The sequence below is a fragment of the Penicillium paradoxum genome (assembly GCF_028828445.1).
Source record: "Penicillium paradoxum strain IBT 22861 chromosome Unknown utg000002l_segment0_segment0, whole genome shotgun sequence".
NCBI classification, from domain to species: Eukaryota; Fungi; Ascomycota; class Eurotiomycetes; order Eurotiales; family Aspergillaceae; genus Penicillium; species Penicillium paradoxum.
This window is the reverse complement of record NW_026643180.1, coordinates 586,054-609,335: the sequence shown is the minus strand read 5'-3', so window position 1 is coordinate 609,335 and position 23,282 is coordinate 586,054. Positions and strand designations below refer to the sequence as shown.

At 50.5% G+C, this 23,282-nt stretch overlaps 10 protein-coding genes across 10 annotated transcripts; 2 read left to right on the top strand and 8 right to left on the bottom strand.

The window, feature by feature from the left end:
* Positions 1-91: 91 nt before the first annotated feature.
* On the bottom strand, positions 92-1,713 carry N7457_000226 (glycoside hydrolase family 18 protein; the record flags this gene model as incomplete). Its single annotated transcript, XM_057171294.1, has 7 exons — positions 92-756; positions 809-899; positions 953-1,002; positions 1,055-1,084; positions 1,133-1,386; positions 1,462-1,562; positions 1,675-1,713. The coding sequence occupies 7 exons, from the start codon at positions 1,711-1,713 to the stop codon at positions 92-94; spliced, it is 1,230 nt and encodes a 409-aa protein (XP_057035197.1).
* A 2,581-nt stretch (positions 1,714-4,294) lies between these two features.
* On the bottom strand, positions 4,295-4,915 carry N7457_000225 (uncharacterized protein; the record flags this gene model as incomplete). The annotated part of the gene is made up of 3 exons (XM_057171293.1): positions 4,295-4,547; positions 4,601-4,832; positions 4,903-4,915. 3 exons carry the CDS (start codon positions 4,913-4,915, stop codon positions 4,295-4,297), a joined length of 498 nt encoding a protein of 165 aa, XP_057035196.1.
* Positions 4,916-6,401: 1,486 nt separating this feature from the next.
* prs2 (proteasome core particle subunit alpha 1) lies at positions 6,402-7,464 on the bottom strand (the record flags this gene model as incomplete). Its single annotated transcript, XM_057171292.1, has 5 exons — positions 6,402-6,788; positions 6,862-7,074; positions 7,131-7,225; positions 7,323-7,382; positions 7,458-7,464. 5 exons carry the CDS (start codon positions 7,462-7,464, stop codon positions 6,402-6,404), a joined length of 762 nt encoding a protein of 253 aa, XP_057035195.1.
* A 492-nt stretch (positions 7,465-7,956) lies between these two features.
* N7457_000223 (WKF domain-containing protein) lies at positions 7,957-9,387 on the bottom strand (the record flags this gene model as incomplete). Its single annotated transcript, XM_057171291.1, has 1 exon — positions 7,957-9,387. One exon carries the CDS (start codon positions 9,385-9,387, stop codon positions 7,957-7,959), a length of 1,431 nt encoding a protein of 476 aa, XP_057035194.1.
* Positions 9,388-10,050: 663 nt separating this feature from the next.
* N7457_000222 (tubulin gamma complex associated family protein) lies at positions 10,051-13,206 on the bottom strand (the record flags this gene model as incomplete). The annotated part of the gene is made up of 2 exons (XM_057171290.1): positions 10,051-11,903; positions 11,958-13,206. 2 exons carry the CDS (start codon positions 13,204-13,206, stop codon positions 10,051-10,053), a joined length of 3,102 nt encoding a protein of 1,033 aa, XP_057035193.1.
* A 900-nt stretch (positions 13,207-14,106) lies between these two features.
* N7457_000221 (uncharacterized protein) lies at positions 14,107-15,620 on the top strand (the record flags this gene model as incomplete). The annotated part of the gene is made up of 2 exons (XM_057171289.1): positions 14,107-15,201; positions 15,258-15,620. The coding sequence occupies 2 exons, from the start codon at positions 14,107-14,109 to the stop codon at positions 15,618-15,620; spliced, it is 1,458 nt and encodes a 485-aa protein (XP_057035192.1).
* A 70-nt stretch (positions 15,621-15,690) lies between these two features.
* Positions 15,691-15,957, bottom strand: N7457_000220 (uncharacterized protein; the record flags this gene model as incomplete). The annotated part of the gene is made up of 2 exons (XM_057171288.1): positions 15,691-15,834; positions 15,916-15,957. The coding sequence occupies 2 exons, from the start codon at positions 15,955-15,957 to the stop codon at positions 15,691-15,693; spliced, it is 186 nt and encodes a 61-aa protein (XP_057035191.1).
* A 931-nt stretch (positions 15,958-16,888) lies between these two features.
* On the bottom strand, positions 16,889-18,717 carry atfA (bZIP transcription factor atfA; the record flags this gene model as incomplete). Its single annotated transcript, XM_057171287.1, has 3 exons — positions 16,889-17,195; positions 17,253-18,288; positions 18,630-18,717. The coding sequence occupies 3 exons, from the start codon at positions 18,715-18,717 to the stop codon at positions 16,889-16,891; spliced, it is 1,431 nt and encodes a 476-aa protein (XP_057035190.1).
* Positions 18,718-21,093: 2,376 nt separating this feature from the next.
* On the bottom strand, positions 21,094-21,633 carry N7457_000218 (hydroxyisourate hydrolase; the record flags this gene model as incomplete). Its single annotated transcript, XM_057171286.1, has 1 exon — positions 21,094-21,633. The coding sequence occupies one exon, from the start codon at positions 21,631-21,633 to the stop codon at positions 21,094-21,096; it is 540 nt and encodes a 179-aa protein (XP_057035189.1).
* A 543-nt stretch (positions 21,634-22,176) lies between these two features.
* On the top strand, positions 22,177-23,261 carry N7457_000217 (ArsA family ATPase; the record flags this gene model as incomplete). The annotated part of the gene is made up of 2 exons (XM_057171285.1): positions 22,177-22,566; positions 22,629-23,261. 2 exons carry the CDS (start codon positions 22,177-22,179, stop codon positions 23,259-23,261), a joined length of 1,023 nt encoding a protein of 340 aa, XP_057035188.1.
* Between the last annotated feature and the right edge of the window lie 21 nt (positions 23,262-23,282).

Below are 23,282 nucleotides of genomic sequence, written 5' to 3'. Positions count from 1 at the left end.
CTTCACGTAGTAAACATAGATTTGTACCTGTACACTGCGATCATGGTCTGATTCCCGAGTCCCGTGCAACATGTAATGCTAAAGCCCTAACCTAATTATCCGGGAACCCAGCCTGCACATTGTTATACTTGCTCTCCGGGAAATCCAGAGCATTGGGCGACTGATCCAAAGCCCCCTCACCACCTACACCATCAAAAAAGATACCAATCAAACTTCCATCCGCAGCATCAGCCGCCTTGCCACCCTTATCACCACTACTCTCCCACCACATAGCACCACCCAACCCACGATCCCGGATAAAGGTCGTCTTGATCTGCGCCATGTAAGGCGTATCGTAGGTAATCATACAGCGCGAACTGTCATCATAACAGAACGAAGCCCCCGCTTCGACATCGAACTGCTCCACTGAGCCGGGTTTCGGCAACGCCTTATAATCCCAAACGCCATTCTCCCAACTACCTTCTCCGACTCCGGAGAATGGCGCGCCGGGCCCGTCGGTGTTCTCAAATGCACGGCCATACAGAGGCATGCCCACGACAATCTTGGAGGGCGGTACGCCACCGACGTTGATATAGTGCCTCAGAGCGGCGTCGATGGAGAATGGGGTGCATGTAGGGTTGGAGTTTGAGGGGACGATGTTGGCCTGGTGGCCGGCGCTGCCGTCCCAGCTTCCGGCAAAATCGTAGGCCATTAGATTGTAGAAGTCCAGCAGTGGGGTCATCTCTGGCAGTCGGAGTTTCTCATAGTTGCTTGCGCCTGTGGTATGTTAGCTTGTTGATCTGAGACATGTTTCTCTTGCCGGGAATACCCGGCGTGGAGATATCCGGCATGAACATACCGGCAGGGCAGGCGATGGTCAAGTAGAAATGACGTTCAGGGCCGGCCGCTGCGTCAAGAACCTATCTCCAGTTAATTGGGGCCATGTTATTAAGCTTTGGGGCAAATGCCATACCTCTCGGCACTTCTGCAGCAAAAGAACAAGGTTCTGAGCCTCGGTGTCATCTGCACATAAAGTTAGTCTCGTGTCTTACTTGAATATCTCTGATGAACTGACCTTTGGGATACTCCCAATCGATATCAAGACCTTGAAACAGTCAGCATTGTCGACACCATCTCAGTCGATAGAACCTACCATCGAACCCAAGATCAAGAACCAGGCGAGTCGCCGTCTCAGCGAAATTCGCCCGACCCTCCTCTGTACTAGCCGGCTGCGCGAAATTCGCCGAGTAAGTCCAGCCACCAATGGAAAGCAAAACCTTCAGTTTACGGTTCTGCTTCTTGAGCAGGAACAGCTGCTTGGCACATCCGTACACATTGGTACCGACATCGTTCCACGAATCTTCGGGATAATGCTTCTCAATATCAGACCAGGAGTCGGTCAAGTACCTGTAGCCCTCAGTCAGAGATATTCCCGCACTCTACAGGCTGCAAGCTGCAAGGGTCCCACGGGGTGTAACTTACACCTCGCCATTCTCGGGACGGACGTTTGCGAATGCATAGAGAATGTGGGTCAGCTTGTCCGCGGGCAGATCTTGCGGATTATGGTTCCGACCATAGATTGCCTATGAAGCATGTCAATACCGGTTCCTTTAAGGTTTATGTATATACAGCCACGGGGATTAGTGCAAGAAAGGTGCCGATTATGCAGCCCAGTATAAGAGGAGAGTTACATACCCAGTTGACAAAGTAGGCAACAGATCTCATCTCGGACATGGTTGATGCTGGCCCAATGAGGGGAGTACGGGTATAGTAGGGGTATTGGAGGAGAAGAATCACAAACACCAGGACGGAACACAGAGCAATAGACTTGAATTGATAAGCCACAATGTCTGATCCAGAATAAGTTTATTTCAAAGTCACAAACAACACCCACAAGATGCAAGTATTTCAAGGGGTTCGCTTTATGTCGCAGCCTAATTGTTAGTGGACTCTTTCTCGTAGGGCGTCTGGGCACAATATCAACGCCCCGACGTCATTGGTCAGGGCCAAGGTGTGGCGGTGTGTGCTCACGTGTCCAGGCACCAAGGCACGCACAGGCGTGGCTCGTAGAAATGGAAAAGGTATCCGGACGCCAAAAATAGAAGATCAGATATAATAGTAGGGAATTGCACGTTCCAAGATACAATCTCCAGATTGTGGTCCATCTCGGTGTTGAGAAACTATATTTATGTTCACTCCCCTGCCCAGGAGAATTGGGCTGCGTGACACTACCACCTGCCTCAGGGTCTCTCCATGTACACAACTTGATCTTGATCACGATTCTTCTATATGTTGAAACTCATCTTGAGGTGATGTTCCTTCGGTTCTACTCTTGGCTTGGCTCTCCTCCGAGCAAACACAGAATCCAAAGTATCGAGTACTCGTGATTAGCGAAGAATGCAACCTCGAGGCAAGAGTGCGACATGGTCCGCATGAGTGCAGGGGGCCGATCCGACTTGGAATTATGAATGGCTGGTCATGGGAGCTACCTCTGTTGTACAACATGGGGAACATGTGGTATATCGAAGTGATGGGTACAGTCGAGAGGTCGCACGCTTTGGGAATAGTCCCAGCATCTCCTGGAATTCTCGCAGAATCTTCGAAACAACTCCGCTTCGCAAGAATGGATCCTTCAAAGACCTACCTCAAGCTATAAAGTTTGGTCAGGCGGCAAGCACCGTCCTTCTCATACGCAGGGACGAGCATACCTCGGAGTACTCCGGCGGTAGATCGACCATTGGGATTCGCAAGTGACCAAGCCCGGCGATATCCGAAGACCCAGTCTCCATATTCACTTCGAATGAGTATGAAGTGAGTGATATATGCAAGCGTTGGCCTCAACTGAGGTGCTGTGTGAGCTGCTCGAATGTGTAATTGCATTCTAGGCGTCTTGTTGGACATCCAGGTCACGAAGATGATCCTTGAACCGACATCGGAATACGAAGTATACACCTCGTCATAAGCGGGCATTGAGCCACAGGACTTGGTTGCAGTACTCAGTATGGAGCCCTGCAGTTTTCTGCTTGCAGCAGCATATCCTCTTCCCTGTTTTCTATATTGGTTGTGCATGGTGGTCTATTTGTGGCTCTCAGCTGGACCAGCCACACTACGGTAGAATGAAACTCCCCTGCCGGGCCGATAATGGCATGATCATCGGCAGTTCTGTGAGCACCCTCCCTTGGCATAAAAGCTGACGAGGTCGCCAATCCACGCAGAATGTACACAGCACCCTCGGCATCACCGAAACAAGCTGGAGTTTATGCGCAGCGATCGACAAAGCATACATATTCCTTCCCTCCGACCCACCCCATATCCATATTTTCAGCCGATCATCAAAATGAAACAAAGCCATTCCCGAAGTATCCGTAACGGCCGAAGAGATAGAAACGTATAGGAAGTGATCCAGGAGTGTCTGGGTAGGTCCACCATGCAGAGAACAAAAAAGTGGGAATGTCCACCCCCTATGTCCCGAAGAACAATTCCATTCATCAGAAAAAAAAAGAAGGAAATCTCGAGTGTGCAATGCGTAGCTGAACTCAAGCCGCGGTATAGCCGTTCGTCGTGTTGATTGGACATCGACCACGCCGCGCTAATGTGCTAGTCCCGGGTCCACCGCGATGTTAGCCGTGTGTGTCTAAAACCTCGTCTATTTTGCTGGTCCACAACGCTTCCGAATTTGAGCCTGGAAAACCCTTGAACTCGTACATACTCCACCCTCGGTTTGGTGGATGTTCAGCTCGTATCTCTGCCTCAGCGCCCCAGATGTCTGGCCCTAGCCTGTGCGGCCAATCATCACGACAGTGAGAGCGAAGGATCTTTCGTTGGATCCCGAGATCGGGGTTCTCGTCGGCGTTCTATAGAAATTTTCCCCTCTTTTTACGAATTCGGGATTCAATAGCCTAGGATTTTGGACATGTAACGTGTCGGGCTACCATGTGGGCGTTAGGGGCTGTCTGTGCCCTGTGAGTTAATCAGATCGGGATATGTAGATCAGGAGTATAAAGAAAGAACTCAATTGGTTCTATGTACATAAGATCAGAAAAAAATAGAGAAGAGAAATAAAAAACAACCCATAGAAAAAAAAAACAAGAGGGGATATCGTAGCCATAACCAAAACCACGCAAAGATCCATACTCTTTTTTTGCTCAGCACAACGACCAGCGCTGTACTTTCTCCCCAACCTTCCTCCCTTCCCCCATGCTCTATTAAAAGAATCATACAAATCCCCAAGACCCACCGCTCAGAAAGTCGTAGAGTCGTAGAAATCCGAAAAACCTCCCAATCTCATGGCAACATGCATTCGTTTCCGTTATCATTAGTGACCCGCGATCCAGCGCCGAATCGCTTCCAAAGATGGGTCATCATCAACCCAGTGCCCAGCCCGCATATCCGCCGCTCGGAGATCCGCCACAACATGCTGGTCCGTGATACGAGCCAGATCCTGGTGGAGAGCGGCCGTTGCGGTTTTGAGGCCGCCATGGCGGGTCATGGCCCATCGCCGAGCCGCAGCTGCGCGTAGGTAGATCCTGTGCGCTTGGAATCGGCGTGCGCTGCCGTCGAGGATAACTCTGGGAAACAGAAATCAGCAATTGATGGGAAAGGTCTGAGGGTGAGATTTTACCTTTGTAGCTCGGCTTTCTCAGTCTCGGCGTTGCCTTGTCCGGTCACCGGACAGGGCTGATAGTTGGCTGACATTAGGGTTTGGGCGGAGGCTAGGGATTCGCGGAGTACGACGAAGCCCTCTTCGTAGTATTCGTCCTGTGTGGCTTCGACTTGTTGTTGCGAGATGTGCACTAGCAGTGTGCGGTAGTCATTGATGATTTCGGCGACTCGCATAGCGCGGGCTTGGTTGACTGTCACATTGCATGATCGTTAGTATCTCTGCGTGGGGGTGTTTGTTGGAATGAGTGGGAGTCGTCTTACATCCGTCTGCCATGTTCGTAGTGTATTATGTATATAAAAAGGAGTTGGAATAAGGTAGTAAGAAAGAAGTATAAAGAATGGACATCAACGATAACCAATGAGAGATCAAAGAAAGGAAACGGGTTATAGAAACTGAAGGTCCATGCAGTCGAGAATATCAGGCCACCCAGGAGGGAAACGAGGAAAGATATAAGTCTTCACTTCAGCAATGGCTCCCTCCTTACCCCGTACATGACCGTCAATGATCCGCAATAGGTGGACCAGGGCAACAGGTCTGGAAAAAAAAAAAGATGATTTCTCAGCTCTTGTCAGCGGGACAGAAGCTAGGAGAATCAAGAGGACCAGCTGCGCCAATAAAAGAGGAAGATCCCAAGTTTAGGAAGCTCGGGTTGTCGAGCACAGCTGGGATGTCATTCGGTGGGCCGGGCCACATCATAAGCTCCCGAGAAACGGTTTACGGCATGACTAGGACCACCCTTGTTTCATCCCAAGCAGAGAGATCGGAGAGTGGAGGAAAGAGGGGCATATGTCGGGGTCTTGGGAGAAACCTGGCCTGTTGCATCGTGTGCAAGCAGACGCCCTGGTCTGAAAGTGGAGAGCATTAGCCCGCATATAACGAGATTAGGTTCCTGTGCGATTTGGGGTTCTCGGGGAGAGAAAGATGGTGTCTCACGGCCCTGATTGGAGCATCCTGGACGAACTACACGGTGGAGACCGATTTTTGCTTTTCTGCTTTCTTTTTTTTTCCCTGGATGTATCAGGGACTCGTGGGACTCTGTGCAGAGTAACATCAGAGGCAAAAAAGCAAAGGAGATACATCAGCCCTGGACCTGCATCCAACATGAGATCAACTGTTCGGACTTGGCCTCGGACCTGACATGTAGTGGATCTGACAAAGTTAGGGTTTGTTCAGCTGGTCTTTGCCACACTTATTCTTAGGGCCCTGCTCTAGCCACCCTGGTCCGCTTTAGTCGCTCCAGTTCACAGATCAATGCGCCAATCACATCGACAGCCCAATCATCGCCCGTGAAAATTGTGAACTATCAGGCCTAGCCACTGCTCAGCCACATGTGGCGTCCGCACTACACCTCCTAGTAGTACCAGGACCGTGGCTCCTTGCTTTGATGTGGACAGACGGTGTGATAAACCGGTTAAAGCTCAATATTCAGACCTCGCAGTGTCCACAGGTGGCGGAAGACCTCCTCGGAGCGTTGGCAGGCTGAGAGGATATGCAATGTGCTCAGGTTTCGGGCACGAGGATTACATTATAGGCACTAGCGTGCAATGGACCCATAGCATGGGGAAAGAAATGGATCTATGCGCCCGGAAGGATGGCGTCAAGGTGCAGGGCTGAAGCTCGATGGATCCCGAAACATGACCGAAACCGTACTCGTGCAGGAAATTGAGTTATCATTCACACATCGTCTGATTCTCTAAAATAAACACCGGGATTCTTTAGTTCCTGGGATTACCTTCTTCGCTGGCATAACACAGCTCACTTAGTCCTTCTCGGCTATGGCCTGCAGCCGTTCATCAATCTCCTCTTCCGTCAGGGCACGGAACGCTGTAGTGGTGCCCTCCTGCCCATCGACCCGTGGCCCACCGACAACACCAATTTCAATCTCATGCTTCTTGAAGTCGACACTTAGAACATTGCTGAGGGCTGTGATACCCAGCTCCACGACCTCCTCCCAGTTGCCCGGGGCTGCATCCTTGTTCTTCAGCTTCTTCTCCAGGTAGTTCAACGCCTCCTGCTGCTTGGGACCGGATGCAGTCGCCTTGTATCCAACGTAGTAACCAGCGGGGTCGCACTTGTAGAGTTGTGGGCCGCTCTCGTCATCAACAGAGATCAGAGTTGTGGCCACGCCAAGTGGTCGCATGTAAGCCTGTAGAATTTCAAAAAGAACCATGTCAGCCGTTTGACTCCAGATGGCACAGTTGCATCGTGGGAAATCCTACCCTTTGTGTGTAGACCTGGTTGATATTTGCCAGTCGCTTTGCCAGGACATCGCAGGGCATCTCATATCCGAACTTGTACCGGAACTCAGCAGCCTCGCCACGGGCCCGGTCAACGGATGCGCGAGCATCTGCTATGGAACCGGTCATCACACAGCCTACGGAAGGCGAGATCTTGAAAACATGTGAAACGGAGGATGGGTCGATCAATTTGTCCTGGTGGAGAGGTCAGTTTGAGCGCAACCCCCCAGCTGTGAATGAGTCCGTCTTACAGCGACTTTCTTCTGCGAGAGCACCACCGCACAGTCTTTGCCCCTCACACCGATGGAGGTGATGTTGGCCGAGGTGATGGCCTTGAATGCATATTCTGAGAAACAGGTGTTTGGTCAGCGGTCATGATGACAGCGCATGGATTGGGACCGCTGGGAAGGGCGGAGCAGAGCCATCGAGTGATCAGTACGTACCAACTTGGTACAATCGACCCTGGTCAGAGAAGATAGTGATATGTCTGTCGTAGGCGCTTCCTGCGGAGAGAAACGAAGGTTAGTCGGGGATGAAGTCATGAGACCGAGTTGGGTCATCATCAACGGAGAACATACCAGACATGATGGCGGATCTTGAAGTCTTTTATAAAGAGAGTAACAAAAGCAAAGGAAAGAAATGAGAATGAGTCTAAGAGGATGAAACGATGGGGGTTGATCAGTGACGCGTGCCAGAGCTGCCTGAGCTCAAGCTTGAGGTCGGTCTCACCGCCTTCCAGGTACCTCTATCAGTTCGGCGCTTGTACGTCGATTGTTGATGAGATGAGTGTTTTTTTGTGCTATTACTGAATTCGAGATGTTTTCAACGCATTGATCATTTAGTTGGTTTGGGAGAAAGATTCAAAACGGAAAGAGAATTTGTACGCAATTGCTAGACGGAGAACGAACTCTGTATACATCTACCACGCATAGTTCAGAACATCTAGAGTGATCAAGATGAATGACATGAGATTAAAATGACTTTTGACATGAACATAATTACACCTTCCAAATGCTATGGTAGAGAGATATACACATCCAAACCCTATGTAGCAATCGGGATACCATTCCATCAGAACTAATCGCTGTCGCTTTCGCTGCTTGAGATTTCGATCTGAGCAGTTCTGAGCTTGCGCTTCTGTGTCTTTTTCGGCACAGTAGGCTTGGGCTTTGCTTCGCGGATTGGTACGAACTTCTGCTTCCTCTGGGCAGCCTTGGCCTCCTTCTTCGACAATGCAGGGGCAGGTGATTTAGCCGGAGTTGAAGCCTTAGCTGGAGTTGAAGCCTTAGCCGGAGTTGAAGCCTTAGCCGGAGCAGCGTTGCCATCGCTGTCGCTGTCACTATCACTGCTACTGTCACTGCTACTACCACTTGAGGAGGTCTCGTCATCACTGCTATCCGGTGCAGGTTTGCTGGGCGCCTTCTTCGGAGCTGGGACATCATCATCACTGTCCTCACTGCTGCTGCTAATATCAACAACCATGGTTCTGTTCTTGCGCTTCTTGGGCACTGCAGGCTCAGGAGCTCTTGGTTTGCGCTTGGGCTTCGCATCCTCGGGGCTGAAAAGCTTGCCGGCAACAGCGAAAAAGACCAGCTCTGCTCGCTGCCTCTTGGGCAAGCGCTTTTGCGCATCTCCCTCTAGCTTCTCTCCAAAGTTGACGCTGTCCATGTCCTCATCTCCCTTAGGCAAGCACTCGCGGAACGCATTGACGGCTTCCAAGTAGTCGGGGTTTGTAGGCGCCTGGCTCTCTGCTTCTTCTTCATCCTTTGGCTTGTCGAGATCCATATCGGCCTTGATCACGTCCCTCGCGGCATCGCTCATGCGTTCCTTGGCCGCATCACCCTTCAGGCCCTGCATGTACGCCAGCAGGGATGTGTTGAACTGAGTGGGGACATGTTCGAGGGAATACAGGTGCTTGAACAAGTTGGTTTCCTTGTTCTTTTGGAACTTCCAAGTCGCGCGCGCTCGGTGGTAGTGGCTCAGGTATGAGAGAATAGGCGTCTCGTGGACTGGTGCCTCGGCCGAGACGGTGCCGGCTTTCCTCTGCTTTTTCTTCTCGCGCTTGCGCTTCTTCATCTCTTCGAGGGCCTTGTCAACGGTATCTTCGGTGTCTGCGTCGGCTCCGTCGGTAGCGGAAGCATCGTTGTTGTCGGCATCGTCCGAGTCGCTATCGGAGTCGCCGTCGTTTTCTTTAGTTCCGGGGCCAAACGAGACACGCTTCTTCTTTTTCTTGTGCGATTCGTCATCTTTGACCTTCTCGTCGTTGTCGTCTTCAGTATGGCGGCGCTTCTTCTTTTTCTTCAATTCGCCGTCTGTCTCGGTTGCCGCATCTTCGGAGGACTTCTTGCGCTTTTTCTTGTCCTTCTTCTCGGACTTGGTGTCTTTCTCGCTGGGAGTAGACGCCTGCTCTGCGTCTGCACTGTCCTTGTCTGTAGAATGCTTCGCCTTCTTGAGCTTCGACTCGAGCTTTTTCGACGCTGGGGACTGGACGTCCGTCTGGTGCGCCATTGTTGCTGTGTGTAGGATGCAACGTGGTCCAGTAATCACAGGATAGGATTGACAGGAGCGAGATGCTCTACAGAAAACTGAAATGCGAAGTTCAGTTCCTGTGAATGTGACCGCAACTGTGGTTCGGAGATGTTGGGCGGAGACTACTTTTTTTCTGCCCATCAATTGCGCGGGCCAATCAGATTCTCTCCTCTCGACTATATCTTTTTCTATCGCTGTTTACAGAGACTCGTTCAATTGAAATCTATCAAAGGTGATATCGACCTGGATAGTCCAGAACGGGTCTCCAGCCAAGCAAGTACCGGTGCATCATATAGAATTTACCTGCGCTAAGAGACTGAATCTTTGCTCAGCACAACAATCTATATATATTGTGGCATGCTTCAGTGCTATTCTCGTAAAATATATTCGGCTTATTCCCAATTAGCCCGATATATGTTCATTTGATCTGCTTCGAGGGGCTAGATGTCAAAGAACGTGAAAGACTTAGGGGCGTCTATGTTGTGCATCAGGCTCGTGAAGATTTCAGGGTCGGGTTCTAGAGGAATGAACCCATGTATACATATAAAATACATATATTTCTATATCTCAAAAGAAAAACACATCGTGAAGCTCGTCAATGACATTAATGATATCCAAGAAGAATGTACCAGCTGCATCCTTCTATACCCCATTCCCAGAAGTAAACCCAGGATCGTTCGCACCAGTATCCCTCCTCTCCCTCCGCACATCCTTCTGCATAAAGCTATCAGTTCCAGAGCCCGTTGCCGCCGCAGCTGCAGCAGCTCTCCGTTTAGCCTTTTCTTTCTCCCGTTCCTTCTCCTTGTCCCTGGTGCTAGGACCAGCCGCCTTGCGCCGCTTGGGCAATTCGTAGACATCGTTGAAGTTCATCACAACGCCGAGGAAACGCATGTCTACGTCTGGCTGGTATGACAAATCGCCCAGAAGAACGGTAAGACGGGACCGGAACTCGGTGGAGAGGTCACGGAGGCGCACGCGTAGCGAGGCGAGCATGTTATCGTCCGCGGCGAGATTGTGGCCGGATATTGAAAGAGGGGTGTTGACGCCGTCTACACCGGCGCTATCGGGTCGGATGTCCGGGGTTGAAGCCATTGAGGCCCCGTTGCGGCTGTTGGATTGGCGGGACAGGAGATCACGATCTGTAAGGCCCCATTGGCCTTGGGCGGTGCGTGTCTCGATCTTCGCGTTGATTTCCTGGCGGCGAGTGAACTCTGCAACAGAGAAGGAATACAGGCCGTCTACGGAGTCTTTGTAGGCAAGCATAAACTTGAGAATTTGGTGGAGCTGGCTGAGGAAGCTCTCTTCGGGTTGTTTGGCAGAGCTCGAGGTGGAGGTGCCATAGCGCGAGGAGGATGCAGAGCCGAGTAGGCCCTTGTGAGTGATAGAGTTGAGGTATTTGGTGTGGGCTTCAATCAGATCATCCAATGTGCAATCGGGTTTCTGCACTGCCTGGAGCAGTTGTTCCCAGCTGGACTCGATGACTTCAAACAAGATATAGTATTGGAGCTGGTTGACAAAGTGGATCATTTCTGCGATAACGCATCGTGCTCGCTTCCAATCTGCTCCAAGTTTGTCCTCCACATTGCCGAGCACTCCTCGTGCACCGGTCATGCATCGTCTCCAGGTACTGTTCAGGGCAAACTCTACTCGCTTGATGCGCCATAGGAAATTGAAGACCTTTAGATATTGAGTTGAGGCCCAAGGCGTGATGACAACATCCACGGGAGCATCGATTTTGTATTCCAGTGTGAAACAATCCCACCCAATCTCACCGTGGCTCAGCTCAAGCATACGGGCATCAAGTCGGCGCAGCACTTCTGGGGTGTCATATTGCGCATTGGAGGCACGGATGGCATGCTCCAATTGCGCCGTTAGGGTATGTCGATACTGTGAGTTTGCTGGACGATCCAGATTTGTAGCAAGCGACTCCATGAGCAGAGCAATGAAGTCTCCTTGGCCCAGGAGCAGATAACTCTTTAGCGCTTTCAAATGATCGAAGAGATTGAATTTTCCATTCATCAGGGAGATCAATCGAGCCATTGTAGTCTTATATGCCTCATCGATGGAAATCTCGAGAGTGGCTGTGTCACCATATCGTAGCTCCTTGGAAGCTTTCCTGGAATAGGCCTCCACCCATGCGGAATCACCGCAACCATGGCGAATGAAGTTCAGGGATTTTCCAATGAGGAAAATCTTCTTCGCAAATTCTTGGGTAATGATGGAAGGAACCATATCATCATCGAGCTTGTATTTGTCCTCCCAAACGCTCGTTGCAATCCTCCGGGGGTCAGTCTTGGGCCGGAACTCTGGATCTGCGACAAAGAATTCTTTGTATGGATCTGACAATTCACCATCATAGATCCATAGTCGTAGCATATCGTAAAATGGACGCGTTACATGCGCAAGAAGCTTCTCGGCAAATGCACACACAAAGGGATCTCCGTGGGATGTTGAAAAGCCGTGTATTAAGGATATCAACTGGCCGCCTCTCTTGCCTGTAGTATGCGTCAGTCATGGGGGAAATCACAACCATCAGTATCTATACTTACTTTGAGCCTCTTCAACGATTAAGCTCATCAGTCGAAGGGCCATCGTAGCATCTCTCGTCCAAACCACGCATCTTTTCAAAGTAACACCACCTTTTCTCACACCTTGAGCCTCGGTTCCGTCTCCGATCGCGGCCAGCGCCTGTCGGATTTCTGCCTCTAGTGTAGCCACCAGGCTAAGATATGCTCGCAGCTCAATGGCAATGGCAGCCCGCAAGCTCTGGTTTACCAGCCCACCTTCCTCACCCCCCACAAACACAGACAGCCCCTTATACAGCAAGCAAGGTTCTGCCAGCGTATTCAGGAGTGATGTTATGGGTGCAGACAGGTTTGACGGCAGTTTTAAGCTTGATGAAGAATTAAACTGCAAATTCGTCGAGGACAACCCTTGCAAATTGAAAGGAAGGTCGCGCAGAAGTTTATGCTCAACAGATCCAGAAAATTTCTCCGAGCCTGATGGATTAGCACCCGAGGGCTGGGGCGAGGAAGCACGAACATGCTCGTCGCCGGAGCGGTCATTCGCTCCGGGGTCTGGGCGATTGGAGGGTCTGTCTGCCATGTTGCGCCCAGCATGATCTAACTCATCCCTGTTGATATCATGTCGTAGCGAGCTATGGCGCTCTGGTTTTGCCATTGCTGCCCTATGATGTTGCTGAGAAGCCGAGGAGCTCACAGCAGGGCCCTCATCCTCCGAGTCGATTAGTGTATTCCTTCTGGTGCGTCCACCACCCTTCCCTAACATATTCTGCAAGTTCCCCTCGTCCATCAACGGGCTCCTGCTCCTTTCCCCGGCCTCCGCTGGATCGTCCGAGGCCGACAACTTATAAAGCAAGAAGAGGATTCCCCATTTCTGCGACAGCACAGGCTGAGTCAAGAGACGAGAGTATAGATTAGAGAATCGCACCGCCTTATCGGGACTAAGGTTTTCACGGCGTAGCTTGCGCTTGATCAGATCCGGCGCGTTATTGACACTCTCCGTTCCTGCCAGACTTCCGCGACGTCCACCGAGCCCAGCCGGTGATCCTGGGTCTGGGGCATTGGTGCTAATGTGGGTATCCAGGATGCGCCAGGCGCGTTCCATGAGGACATGGTGTCTGCGGCTCTCAGCGGCGGCAAGAGCTTCCTCTTGATCGGAGTAGTCTTCGTCTTGGATGGCGGAGATCGGGAGCGCGGGGGTCAGGCCATCAACTAGTTGAGAGAGGGCATCGTCTAAGCGGCGTCCGCGCGCTGGATTGCGGGCTGCGTTCGACATTGTCTGCCCGGCGCCCCAGTGGGCGAATTGATCGGTACGTTGTATTTGTTGATTCGCGGTTGTCTGTAGTGGATGCCTTGTTTGCGGAGCAATTGTTGGGCAAGAACAGGTCGCGGTCAGGCAGCGCGTTGTTGGGGGGAGGTCGCGGACCAAGACTGATGCTGGGCAGTCGAATTTCAATATGATCTTGGGATGAGCCTCTCAAATTGCATCTCCAGGAAAGTGACGCGGGTTCAACCTTGAAGCTTGAATGTTTGTGTTTGCGATGTTTGGCGTGTCTTGGTGCCAGGTTCCTAAGGCGGTTATCTTTATCGCTTATCGTTATCTAAGCTTTTTGGCATCATCAGCAAGACCCTGTCCAGGCGGAATGACCTGGGCACGTATCAAAAGTACGAGGCCAAAATCTCCGTTTTCTTTTCCTAACACTTTCGGAATATCTTCCTGACTATATATGCAGTCCTCGGATTGATAGTCTGGGAGTTTCCTAGGCCAATTGACTTCTGCACACAAGCACACATCTATACAATAGCGAGAGGCTGGGGCACGAGCTTCATCAATACTGTCATAGGTTATCTGGATGCGCCAGGGTGTGACTTGTTTTTTTTTTTTCAGTTTCAATGAATCATAACTACGACTATAGTATACCTTCGATTCAAGCGAAGATGCACCGAGCATGGTCATAGTTCGGATATCTTCTTGGGAAACGATCAGAGGCAGACCCGCTGTAGTGACGTCTGCAAGCCATTCATACAGGATATGTACAACAACCACTGGGTGGCCCAATGTCCATAGCAAATAAGACTTGACTACCTCTTATCCCCTCCTCTTCTTCACATATCTCCGTTCTGTTCCATTTCTTGCTCGTCCCTGTTTTGTAAAACAAACAGGCAATCTCCTACCATGAGCACAGGCACATCTATATCCGCGACCACACACCCATTCTATAAACTTCTAGGCCATGCAAAGCTCAAATTAATCGCTTCCTTTCTGACATTCTCGACCATCCTCCTACTCACATTATATTCCGGCGGTCTGTCAAAAAACATCCCACTAGCCGCGCAAAACACCACAGCAAACGAAGACTATTGGACCTGGGAAACGAGAACCCAATTCCGGAAAGTCGTGCATGAAAGTGATAGCAATTTCAACAATGTATCAAAAAACACAATCTGCGACAGTTTCCCATCAGACATACTATCTCGTGTCCAAATCGTCCTGAAAACCAGCGCAACCGAAGACCCCAACCGAATCAACACACACATGGCCTCCGTCTCCCGCTGCATATCCAACCTACTAGTCATCTCAGACAAAGAAACCAAGATCCAAGGCCACCAGGTACATGACGTCCTAGCCGACCTGCCCTCCTCAGCCCGGAACCTAATCCCGGAATTCGAGGGGTATGATGCGCTACAACGCGGAGAGACTATAAACGGCACGGCGGGATGGAACCTCGACCGATTCAAGTTCCTGCCCATGGTTGAGCGGGCGAAGAAAGCCAATCCCAGAGCGGAATGGTACGTCTTTCTCGAGACGGATACATACTTCGTGTGGGATAGTTTGTTCCGTTTGCTGGGACAGTTCGATTCTTCGGTTCCTCTTTACATGGGCTCTCCTGCGCCCGGACGTGATATCGGCAATGGAAAGGTGATTTGGTTTGCGTATGGGGGTGCAGGGTTTGTACTGTCGCGGGCTGCGGTTGATACTTTGGTTGCGCGGGAGGTGGGTGAATATGGGGAGTTCGTTAGGGAATCCCTCAGTGAGCGGTATATGCAGGCCGTGGAAGTTGATTGCTGTGGTGACTCGGTGCTTGGGTTTGCGTTGTATGAAAAGGGGATTGAGTTATCGGGGATGTGGCCGATGTTCAATGCGCATCCGCTGGACTCGATTCCCTTTGGGGATGAGTATCATTGGTGCCAGCCTGTGATTAGCATGCATAAGTCACAATTGAATGATATGGTGAGACTGGCAGACTGGGAGGATGAACGGGATCGAACAGTATGGTTCCTGTTGAGCCTACTTCGAGGCATACATGCTAATCAAGACCCATCTAGAAACCCTTGCTATACGCAGACTTGGTTGACTATCACCGCTTAGGGGAGCTGTCGGAGCGTCAAGGATGGGATAATGGAGCCTGGGGCGGAGTTATCGAACAGCCTGATACACTGCCCCAGCATGAATCATTAGAAGCCTGTCGTCATGCATGCCATGACAGGGATTGGTGTATGGCATACACTTATGACACGGTGGGGACTTGTGTCTTTGTGCAGACTTTACGACTTGGTACTTCTAGCAAGTTGGATATTGCTCATCAGTTCACGGCTGGATGGGACAACGACAAGATCCAAAAGTGGCGGGCAGACAATGAGTGCAGAAGTCCTAAGTGGATGAAGCCGAGTTTGACTCGGATTTTTTGAAATGTTCTTAGAATGCACACGACTTATTGTATCTGATATGATGAATGGTTCATTTCAAGTGTGGATAGATCTAGAGCATGTCTGATGGCATATCAATACCATCAGCCTTATACCCTTCTTCTCTGTTCTCTGTTTGGGTCTTCATATAACCCATGTGGGCATTCGTCTTATACAGTCCCAACTTATCGCCCATCAACGCTACACCAGGCCCATTCTAGATAATAAAGAGCAGATATAGGTGCAAAATATGCACCAAAAAGAAGATGGCAAGCGATAGCATCCTAGCAGACCTTACTCGGTAGAAGACTGCGCGAGTCGAATCTGGCACCTGCCCCATTTCGGGACAGCCCCCTTTACCTAGGTAGGACATATTCTTTTGAGGGAGAGTGAGGTGTTGAAGCCAGTTAGATCACAGTGGATAGCCACTGGTCGGATCTGTCGACAGGGAAAGTGTTGTCCTTTTACTTCAGGGAACATGACAGACATATTTCCCAATCAGGAAAGTCTAACTACAACATATACACCAGGTACCTACTTACCTATATCCAAAAAGTACATATGACTGCATCTTCCTATGCATCTGTAGGGTGTATGAATATGTGAGGCTGAGAGGTACACTATTGAGACGAGGCAATAACCCAACTATTGCCAGGGGGACATCTACACATAGAAACACTTAAAAGCGACTGTCAGATTCATTTGCCCAACCATTTGGTTCAAGGAAACTAGTCAAACACATCGAAAAATCACAAAGCCATCCGTACGCCGCCCAGGAATCATGTATTTCAACACAAGCAACCCAGTTTGGGGAAAAACAATGCACCCATGTGCCCACAAGTATTAGACAAGCGAAAGGTTAAAAAAAGACTCCCCTGGACCATCAAGAGGGGATTATAGAGAAGGGAGAAGAAAGAACAAGAAAGAAGGGGGTAAAAAATACAACAGAGGAAGCAGGGAAGAAGCGTAACCAGAGAATAAAAAACAACCTAGCAGCCATAAGAAAGCATCTCATACGCCGGATTGACACGCCCTCAAAAAAGGGCCATTCCAGACCACCGAGTTAGTCCGTCCATTTTTGAGTCGTGGGGATCATTAACACCTGCCCATGCCAAAAACATTCGGAGGCTTAGCCGAAAGAAAACGTGAGGAAAACAAACTCCCAGGAAGATGAGAGCAATCGCCGAGTCTAAGCAGAGAACTATATTTTCTGCATGTGGCGATGCAAGATAGATATCTTGAGATGAGAAACGGGGGAAGGTTTCCCACGTTCATGCGCGACGCATTCCTTGTGTGGGGATGCCACCGGGCTGCATGCCCATGTTGGGAGGCATGTTATACCCGTGGGGGTCGTATCCGGCGGACATGCCGTTCATCATAAGAGAGCCCAGACCTTGGGCCTGAGAGACCGGGCAGTCCTTGTGTGCTAGCAGGAGGGTCTTGAGATTGACAATTTCCTCACGCAACTGAGTCACCGTCGCCGTAAGGGCATCATTCTCTGTAGTGAAAAGCTCCACCTTGGCTTGGAGGTTCGCCAACCATTGCTTCTTCCGTTGACGACACTTAAGAGCCGCAACGCTAGGATTGAAACGTTAGTGTCCCCATACCATGCAAATTCTAGAATGATGATCATACCGGTTCCGCTCCAGGAAATTACGTCTCTTCTCTTCATCAGTCATCTTCTTAGTATCCATTGGGAACTGCTTCATCTCATCGTCTTCATCGTCGTCATCATCCATATCCGAAGGCATCTCCATATTGGCTTTAGTCCGTTTGTTGGAACCTTTGGGGCCATCCTCGGCCTTACGGCGGTTGTTAACGACGGCGGCCTTGGGGGCGTTCTTTTTACCCTTGCCCTTGGTGGGTTTAGTGGGTTCATTGTCAGAAACATCCTCGACACTGGTACCATTGGTATTCTGAGACACACGCCGGGCAGCTGCAGCACGGGTATCCGTTTGCATTGGGGCGTGGTTCATTGGGGCATTGTTGGCCTGACCACCCTTGGCCAACATGAAGAGTCCATTTGCTGCATCAGCTGCATCATGCTGGGTGAAGTCAGCAGGCCGAGCTGGTTTAACATCCATCTTAACAGCTTCCTGCTCGGTGGGGTTAGAGGTGGGAGCATTCGCGTTATTCTTCTTGGCTGTGAGTGCGGTGCGATGGAAATCAATAGTGGAGGGTGTGGCGCCACCGTTCTGCAGTTGCTGCAAGAGAGCCTGTGAGTTGGGACTAGGGGCCGGGAACATAGAGCCTCCCCCACCAGGGGTCAGTCCCGTGCGCATGGAGGACTCGTTCGGGGTAGGGAAGCCGCGACCGATGCTGTCGAAGTAGTCATTAGGGCCGGTCGGCCCTGGGAGCATAGCCGGACTAAGGGGTCCCGAGCGCAGGGAGTTAGACCAATTATAACCGCTGGCAGAACTGGTTCCAGGCAAGGCCGGTGAGGTGAGGGCAGCGACGGAGGGCAGGAGCGATTTGCCTGGGGTCTCATTCGCCGGGTTCCCTCCGAATGACTGTTCAAATGGATTGGGCTCAAGCGAGAAGGGATTGTGCATGGAACTGAAGTAGTCTGGAGTATCAGACGCAGTAGGCGCACCCGGTCGTGGAGGCGGCGCCAACGAGGTCTGAGTCTCTACGTTAGGTTTCTGATCCTTTGTAGACGCGGCCTGCGAGTCTGGGGGAAAGTCGAGTTAGCTGTGACGCGCCAAGAATTAATGCGATCGCAAATAGGTACCACGGTGGTTCTGTGATCGTGACGGTGGCTTCATTGTGTGTGGAAGATGCATGTGGTGGGGAGGAAATCAATGACGCCAGTGAGTGAAGTCATCGCGACGGCAAAGGGCTTGGGGGATTTAAGGATCGGGGACAGTGGCGTATTACCAAACCAAAAGGGGGGGACTTTTTGTTTTTTGAGAAGTATAATGCACACGCGAAAAGGAAACATGAAGATCACAGTATTTTGAAGCAAAAGTACTAGAAAAATGCGCAGAAACGATAGGAAAGCGTGACACAAACCTTCTTTTTCTATCTTCTTCGAGTCCATAGGGGAGGAAGACATGTTTGATCGAAGAGTCGATACGGCTGGGGCGACCGCAGCAGACATCACCGTATTCGATTATGATATAAAATCTGCAAGACCCGACAACCGTGGCTTTCGAGAGAGAGAGAAAGAGAGAGAGAGGAAGAGAGTGACGTAGGGGGGAGAGGGATATGATGAAATTTAGGGAATTTGGGATTTTGGCTATCGGTGAAAAAAACACAGTTACCATCAGGTACCGTAACAAAAAAATTCGGGGTAACAAAAAACACATCCATGTCTCGCTCCGAATCAGGGCTTCGTTTCCCACTGGGGCAATGATTGGACTACCTGAAGTAGGGACATACACTTCCAGATTTCTACCAAAGGGCTTCTCGACCTTCAAGGTGGTTTGTCTCCTACCGTGACCACTTGATTCTGGCATCGAAGGTAGGCCCGATTTGTCCCCCTTTTCACAGTTGATCATGTCCTCCAGTGAAAGGGACACATCCCTTCTCAACTCGACGCTGGACATAGGTGGAGACTCGCCTGGATAAGGTCAATCGTCATTTGTCAGTTCTTCCAAGCGGAGTCAATCTGGTCCAATCTCACTGGCTCGAAGGGTGCAGACCAAGAGAAGGGTTCAGAACGATTGGGCGCAAGGAACTACAACAAGCATCGAGTCTCTGCTTGCATCTCTGACACGAGGGGGTTGGCCATCCCAGACCCTCAAAACAAGATATTCATTATGTCACAGTGACGACAGGAATCTCTCCCGTTATGGGGTTTAGGGACCCCCTCAGCCAATCAACGGCCAGCATACCACATTGCCAAGAGGTCTGCTTTTACGGAAGCCGAGGAATGCGGTGAAAACGATGACGCAATTTTCCGACCTCCACGGAGTACTTTGCCACTGGATTCCTAGACTGGAGGTCAGATATCTGGATCTTCAGAAGAAATGGAAATCTGCATAACGTAGAGAGGGAGGTGTGTTTCGAGTGCGATAACTTATGTACATACATGGTAGGTATGCCCAAGGAGGAACGGAAAGCCTTGACCAGTACTCCGTAGAGCTCGTACGACATCCTGGATGTTACCCGGCATTAATAATCAGCCCCAACTCATCCGTGGACACGAAGTACGCGTCGGTGTATGTGAAATACGCGGTAAAGTGGTAAGTTTGAATTCGCATCTGCGATTACATAAATGTCATTGTTAATCCAGCGATGTTGGATCGCGTCAATGAGAAGAGGTAGAAGGTACTCATGATCCTGATTTACTGCTGAATGCCACAGAGAAAAATGCATATAGACCTACCTAAAGGTACCTAGGTAAGTCTAACGCATGTACTCCGTATCCTAACCGCTATCGTGCTGAACATGCAGACGATCAAAGTTATGTAGTTGAGCCTTCACTGGGTCACTTTTGACCGTACACCACCGAGTACAAGGTATACCGCGCATAGGAAAATATCGGGCACAAATTAACTCTAATTTATTTGATATAGACAATATAGACAATATAGACACAACCATTGCCCTATTACGGCGATGTCGGTTTGGCGATAGGGCTATTCCCGCATCACGTTGTGGAGAAGCGTTTCCCCGCAGTCTTGGCCTGTTAAGGGATCCCTTTGCTGCGATGTACATCATCCGTCTGTCAACCAGTCAATTGCGGAACTATCGAGATCCATTGAAGAAAAGTGCAAGTTGCAGTATTGACTATTCAATCCAGGCATAACACACCTCGAAAGCTCAATGGTCTAAGAGTCCAAGACACACCAAACAAGCCTATATCGAATGTTGCTATAGGTACTCCGTATCTAGACACCCATGTCTATCAAAACGCCCAAAGTACCGGCACTTACCTCACTATATGCCGGTAGTCAAGAGTAGAAGGTCGTAGACCAAGGGTACTACTTCCCATGACCTCGGGGGCTATCACGCATCTTGATAGGAGATCTATCCCACCCACTCGTTTATATACTAGATCTTCAAATCCACGGTGCTCCTACTACAATGAGAAAACGATATAAGTTTTATATTCGTCTCGCAAGTTCAAGAATAAAGTCGCAAAGTTTCAACCGTCTCAACCTAGCCCGCATCTGGGGGCGCTAGAAAGAGCAAGGTTTGTCAATCTGCACTGTATCCACAACCATTTAATTTGAAGCTCTGGAGTAGTTCGCTTGCATTCAACGTTTCGTTTCTAGCCGAGGGCCAACGAACTACGCGGTACAATAGACAATGGCAAGCCCCTTTCTCTCTCCCGACACTCTATACATATTTCCAGAAGCACAAAGCTCGCAGCTCATAGTAACCACGCAATGACAAGCTGCCCCAAGGGAATCCTATTTTACCAGAGAGACCTAAATAGCCCATTGAAATTCATTCATTCACCGAGTCCTAAAGAGATTGGAATATTTACAGTCTCCAGCCCATTCTCGAGCGAAACATCTATACCCCTTCACGAACCCCGATAGGTCGAGTAATTCCACGGACCCAGAAGGACAGGAACATGGTAGTGGCGCCAGCCCTCTTCACCCTCGCGCCCACGTCCCTTGACGGTGAACTTAACCTCGACCTCTGGCCAGAAGCTCTCGACGCCCTGGGCCTCGTACCAGGGACCAACCTCGAAGCGCACAGACCAGTTGGTCTTGCTATCCGCAGCGGGCAGGGCAGCTAGGATGGCAGGGACTGACTCTGAGGCTGTTCCGACTGGGGTCCAGTTGGCGACGCGGCCGTCGGCATTGGTGGTTGCGCGGAATGTGACACCGCTGGTGGCTGAGGCTGGGGTAGAGAGGAGGGTGAGGGTCACTGGCAGGTTTGCTGCTGGTGTGCCGGACAGGGTATTGAGGCAATGGCAGGTGATGGGGTCGCGTGCTGCCATGGTTGGTTGCTTGGTTGGGGTTGAGTCTGAGTGCGGGGCGGGAGAGATTTGTTGTTGATATTGTGCGAGGCGGTTGGTGATGCGGCCAAGTTGGGGGCTATTTTGGGAGGGGTCCATTCACACAGAGAGAATAGGGGGTACTGAATAGAGGTAGAAAGGGGAAGAGGGAAGGGAAGGGAATGTTCTATATTTCTTCGACCAAGTGCTCATCGGAGGGTACCGATGGATGCGGAGAGTGCCATGCAGCTATCATTCCGCGGCTCGCATTAGTATAGCTTTTTTTTCTTCTTTCTTTTTACTGACGGCATTTGATATGATTATAGCGGGCTAATACTCTTCAATATGGCAACACTGATTGAACATTGTTTTGTAGGCCTTGAGGTTGAAAGCTAGGCTCCAAGTGTCATAGAAAAAAAAAAGGTCGAGGGTTCAGAATAGACTAAGTCAATCTTAGAATGGAGATAACTTCATAGATAACTGGGCACATTGAAACAAGCTGTTAAAATCCACATTGAAAGGAATAAAAAGCAAAAACCCCTGGAGCTCAGGCAGTTGAGAGCCAAGTGAAGCCAGACCGTCTTCCGGAAAGTTCGATTTGCGGGGCAAACAATTTGGTTTCAACTGGAACTTCGCCTTTCCACTTCACCACACAATCATACAATGTCTTCCGCCGTGATACATGGGGACGACCTCGACATGGAGCCCACGCTCCAGTCAGTTCTCAGCCAGAACACTCTCCGCTGGATCTTCGTCGGTGGAAAAGGAGGTGTGGGTAAGACCACCACCTCGTGCTCGCTGGCCATCCAGCTGGCTAAAGTCCGCAAGTCCGTCTTGCTCATCTCGACTGACCCCGCACACAACCTGAGCGACGCATTCGGTCAGAAGTTCGGAAAGGAAGCCCGCCTGATCGATGGCTACTCAAACCTGAGCGCGATGGAGATTGACCCTAACGGGAGCATCCAGGATTTGCTCGCTACTGGAGATGGTCAGGGGGAAGACCCTATGGCAGGATTGGGCATGGGCAATATGATGCAAGATCTTGCCTTCAGCGTAAGTTACTATGCTGCTGTCGCGCTATATACTACATGTCAATCTAACTTTAATGGCTCCAGATCCCCGGTGTTGACGAGGCCATGTCCTTCGCCGAAGTCCTGAAGCAGGTCAAGTCGCTCTCCTACGAAGTTATCGTGTTCGATACCGCTCCCACCGGTCACACTCTTCGCTTCCTTCAATTCCCCACCGTGCTCGAGAAGGCGCTGGCCAAGCTGTCGCAGCTGTCCTCCCAGTTCGGCCCAATGCTCAACTCAATCCTAGGTGCTCGTGGCGGTCTGCCCGGTGGCCAGAACATGGATGAGTTGCTGCAGAAGATGGAGTCGTTGCGGGAAACCATTAGTGAGGTCAACACACAATTCAAGAACCCAGACATGACCACCTTTGTCTGTGTATGCATCGCCGAGTTCTTGTCGCTCTACGAGACAGAACGTATGATCCAGGAATTGACCAGCTACAACATTGATACCCACTCCATTGTCGTCAACCAGCTGCTGTTCCCCAAGGAGGGAAGCAACTGCGAACAGTGCACTGCCCGGAGAAAGATGCAGAAGAAGTACCTGGATCAGATTGAGGAGCTCTACGAGGATTTCAACGTGGTCCGCATGCCCATGCTTGTCGAGGAAGTGCGCGGAAAGGAGAAGTTGGAGAAGTTCAGTGAGATGCTGGTGACTCCCTTTGTGCCTCCGCAGTGAAAGTGAGGAATTTCGATGCGA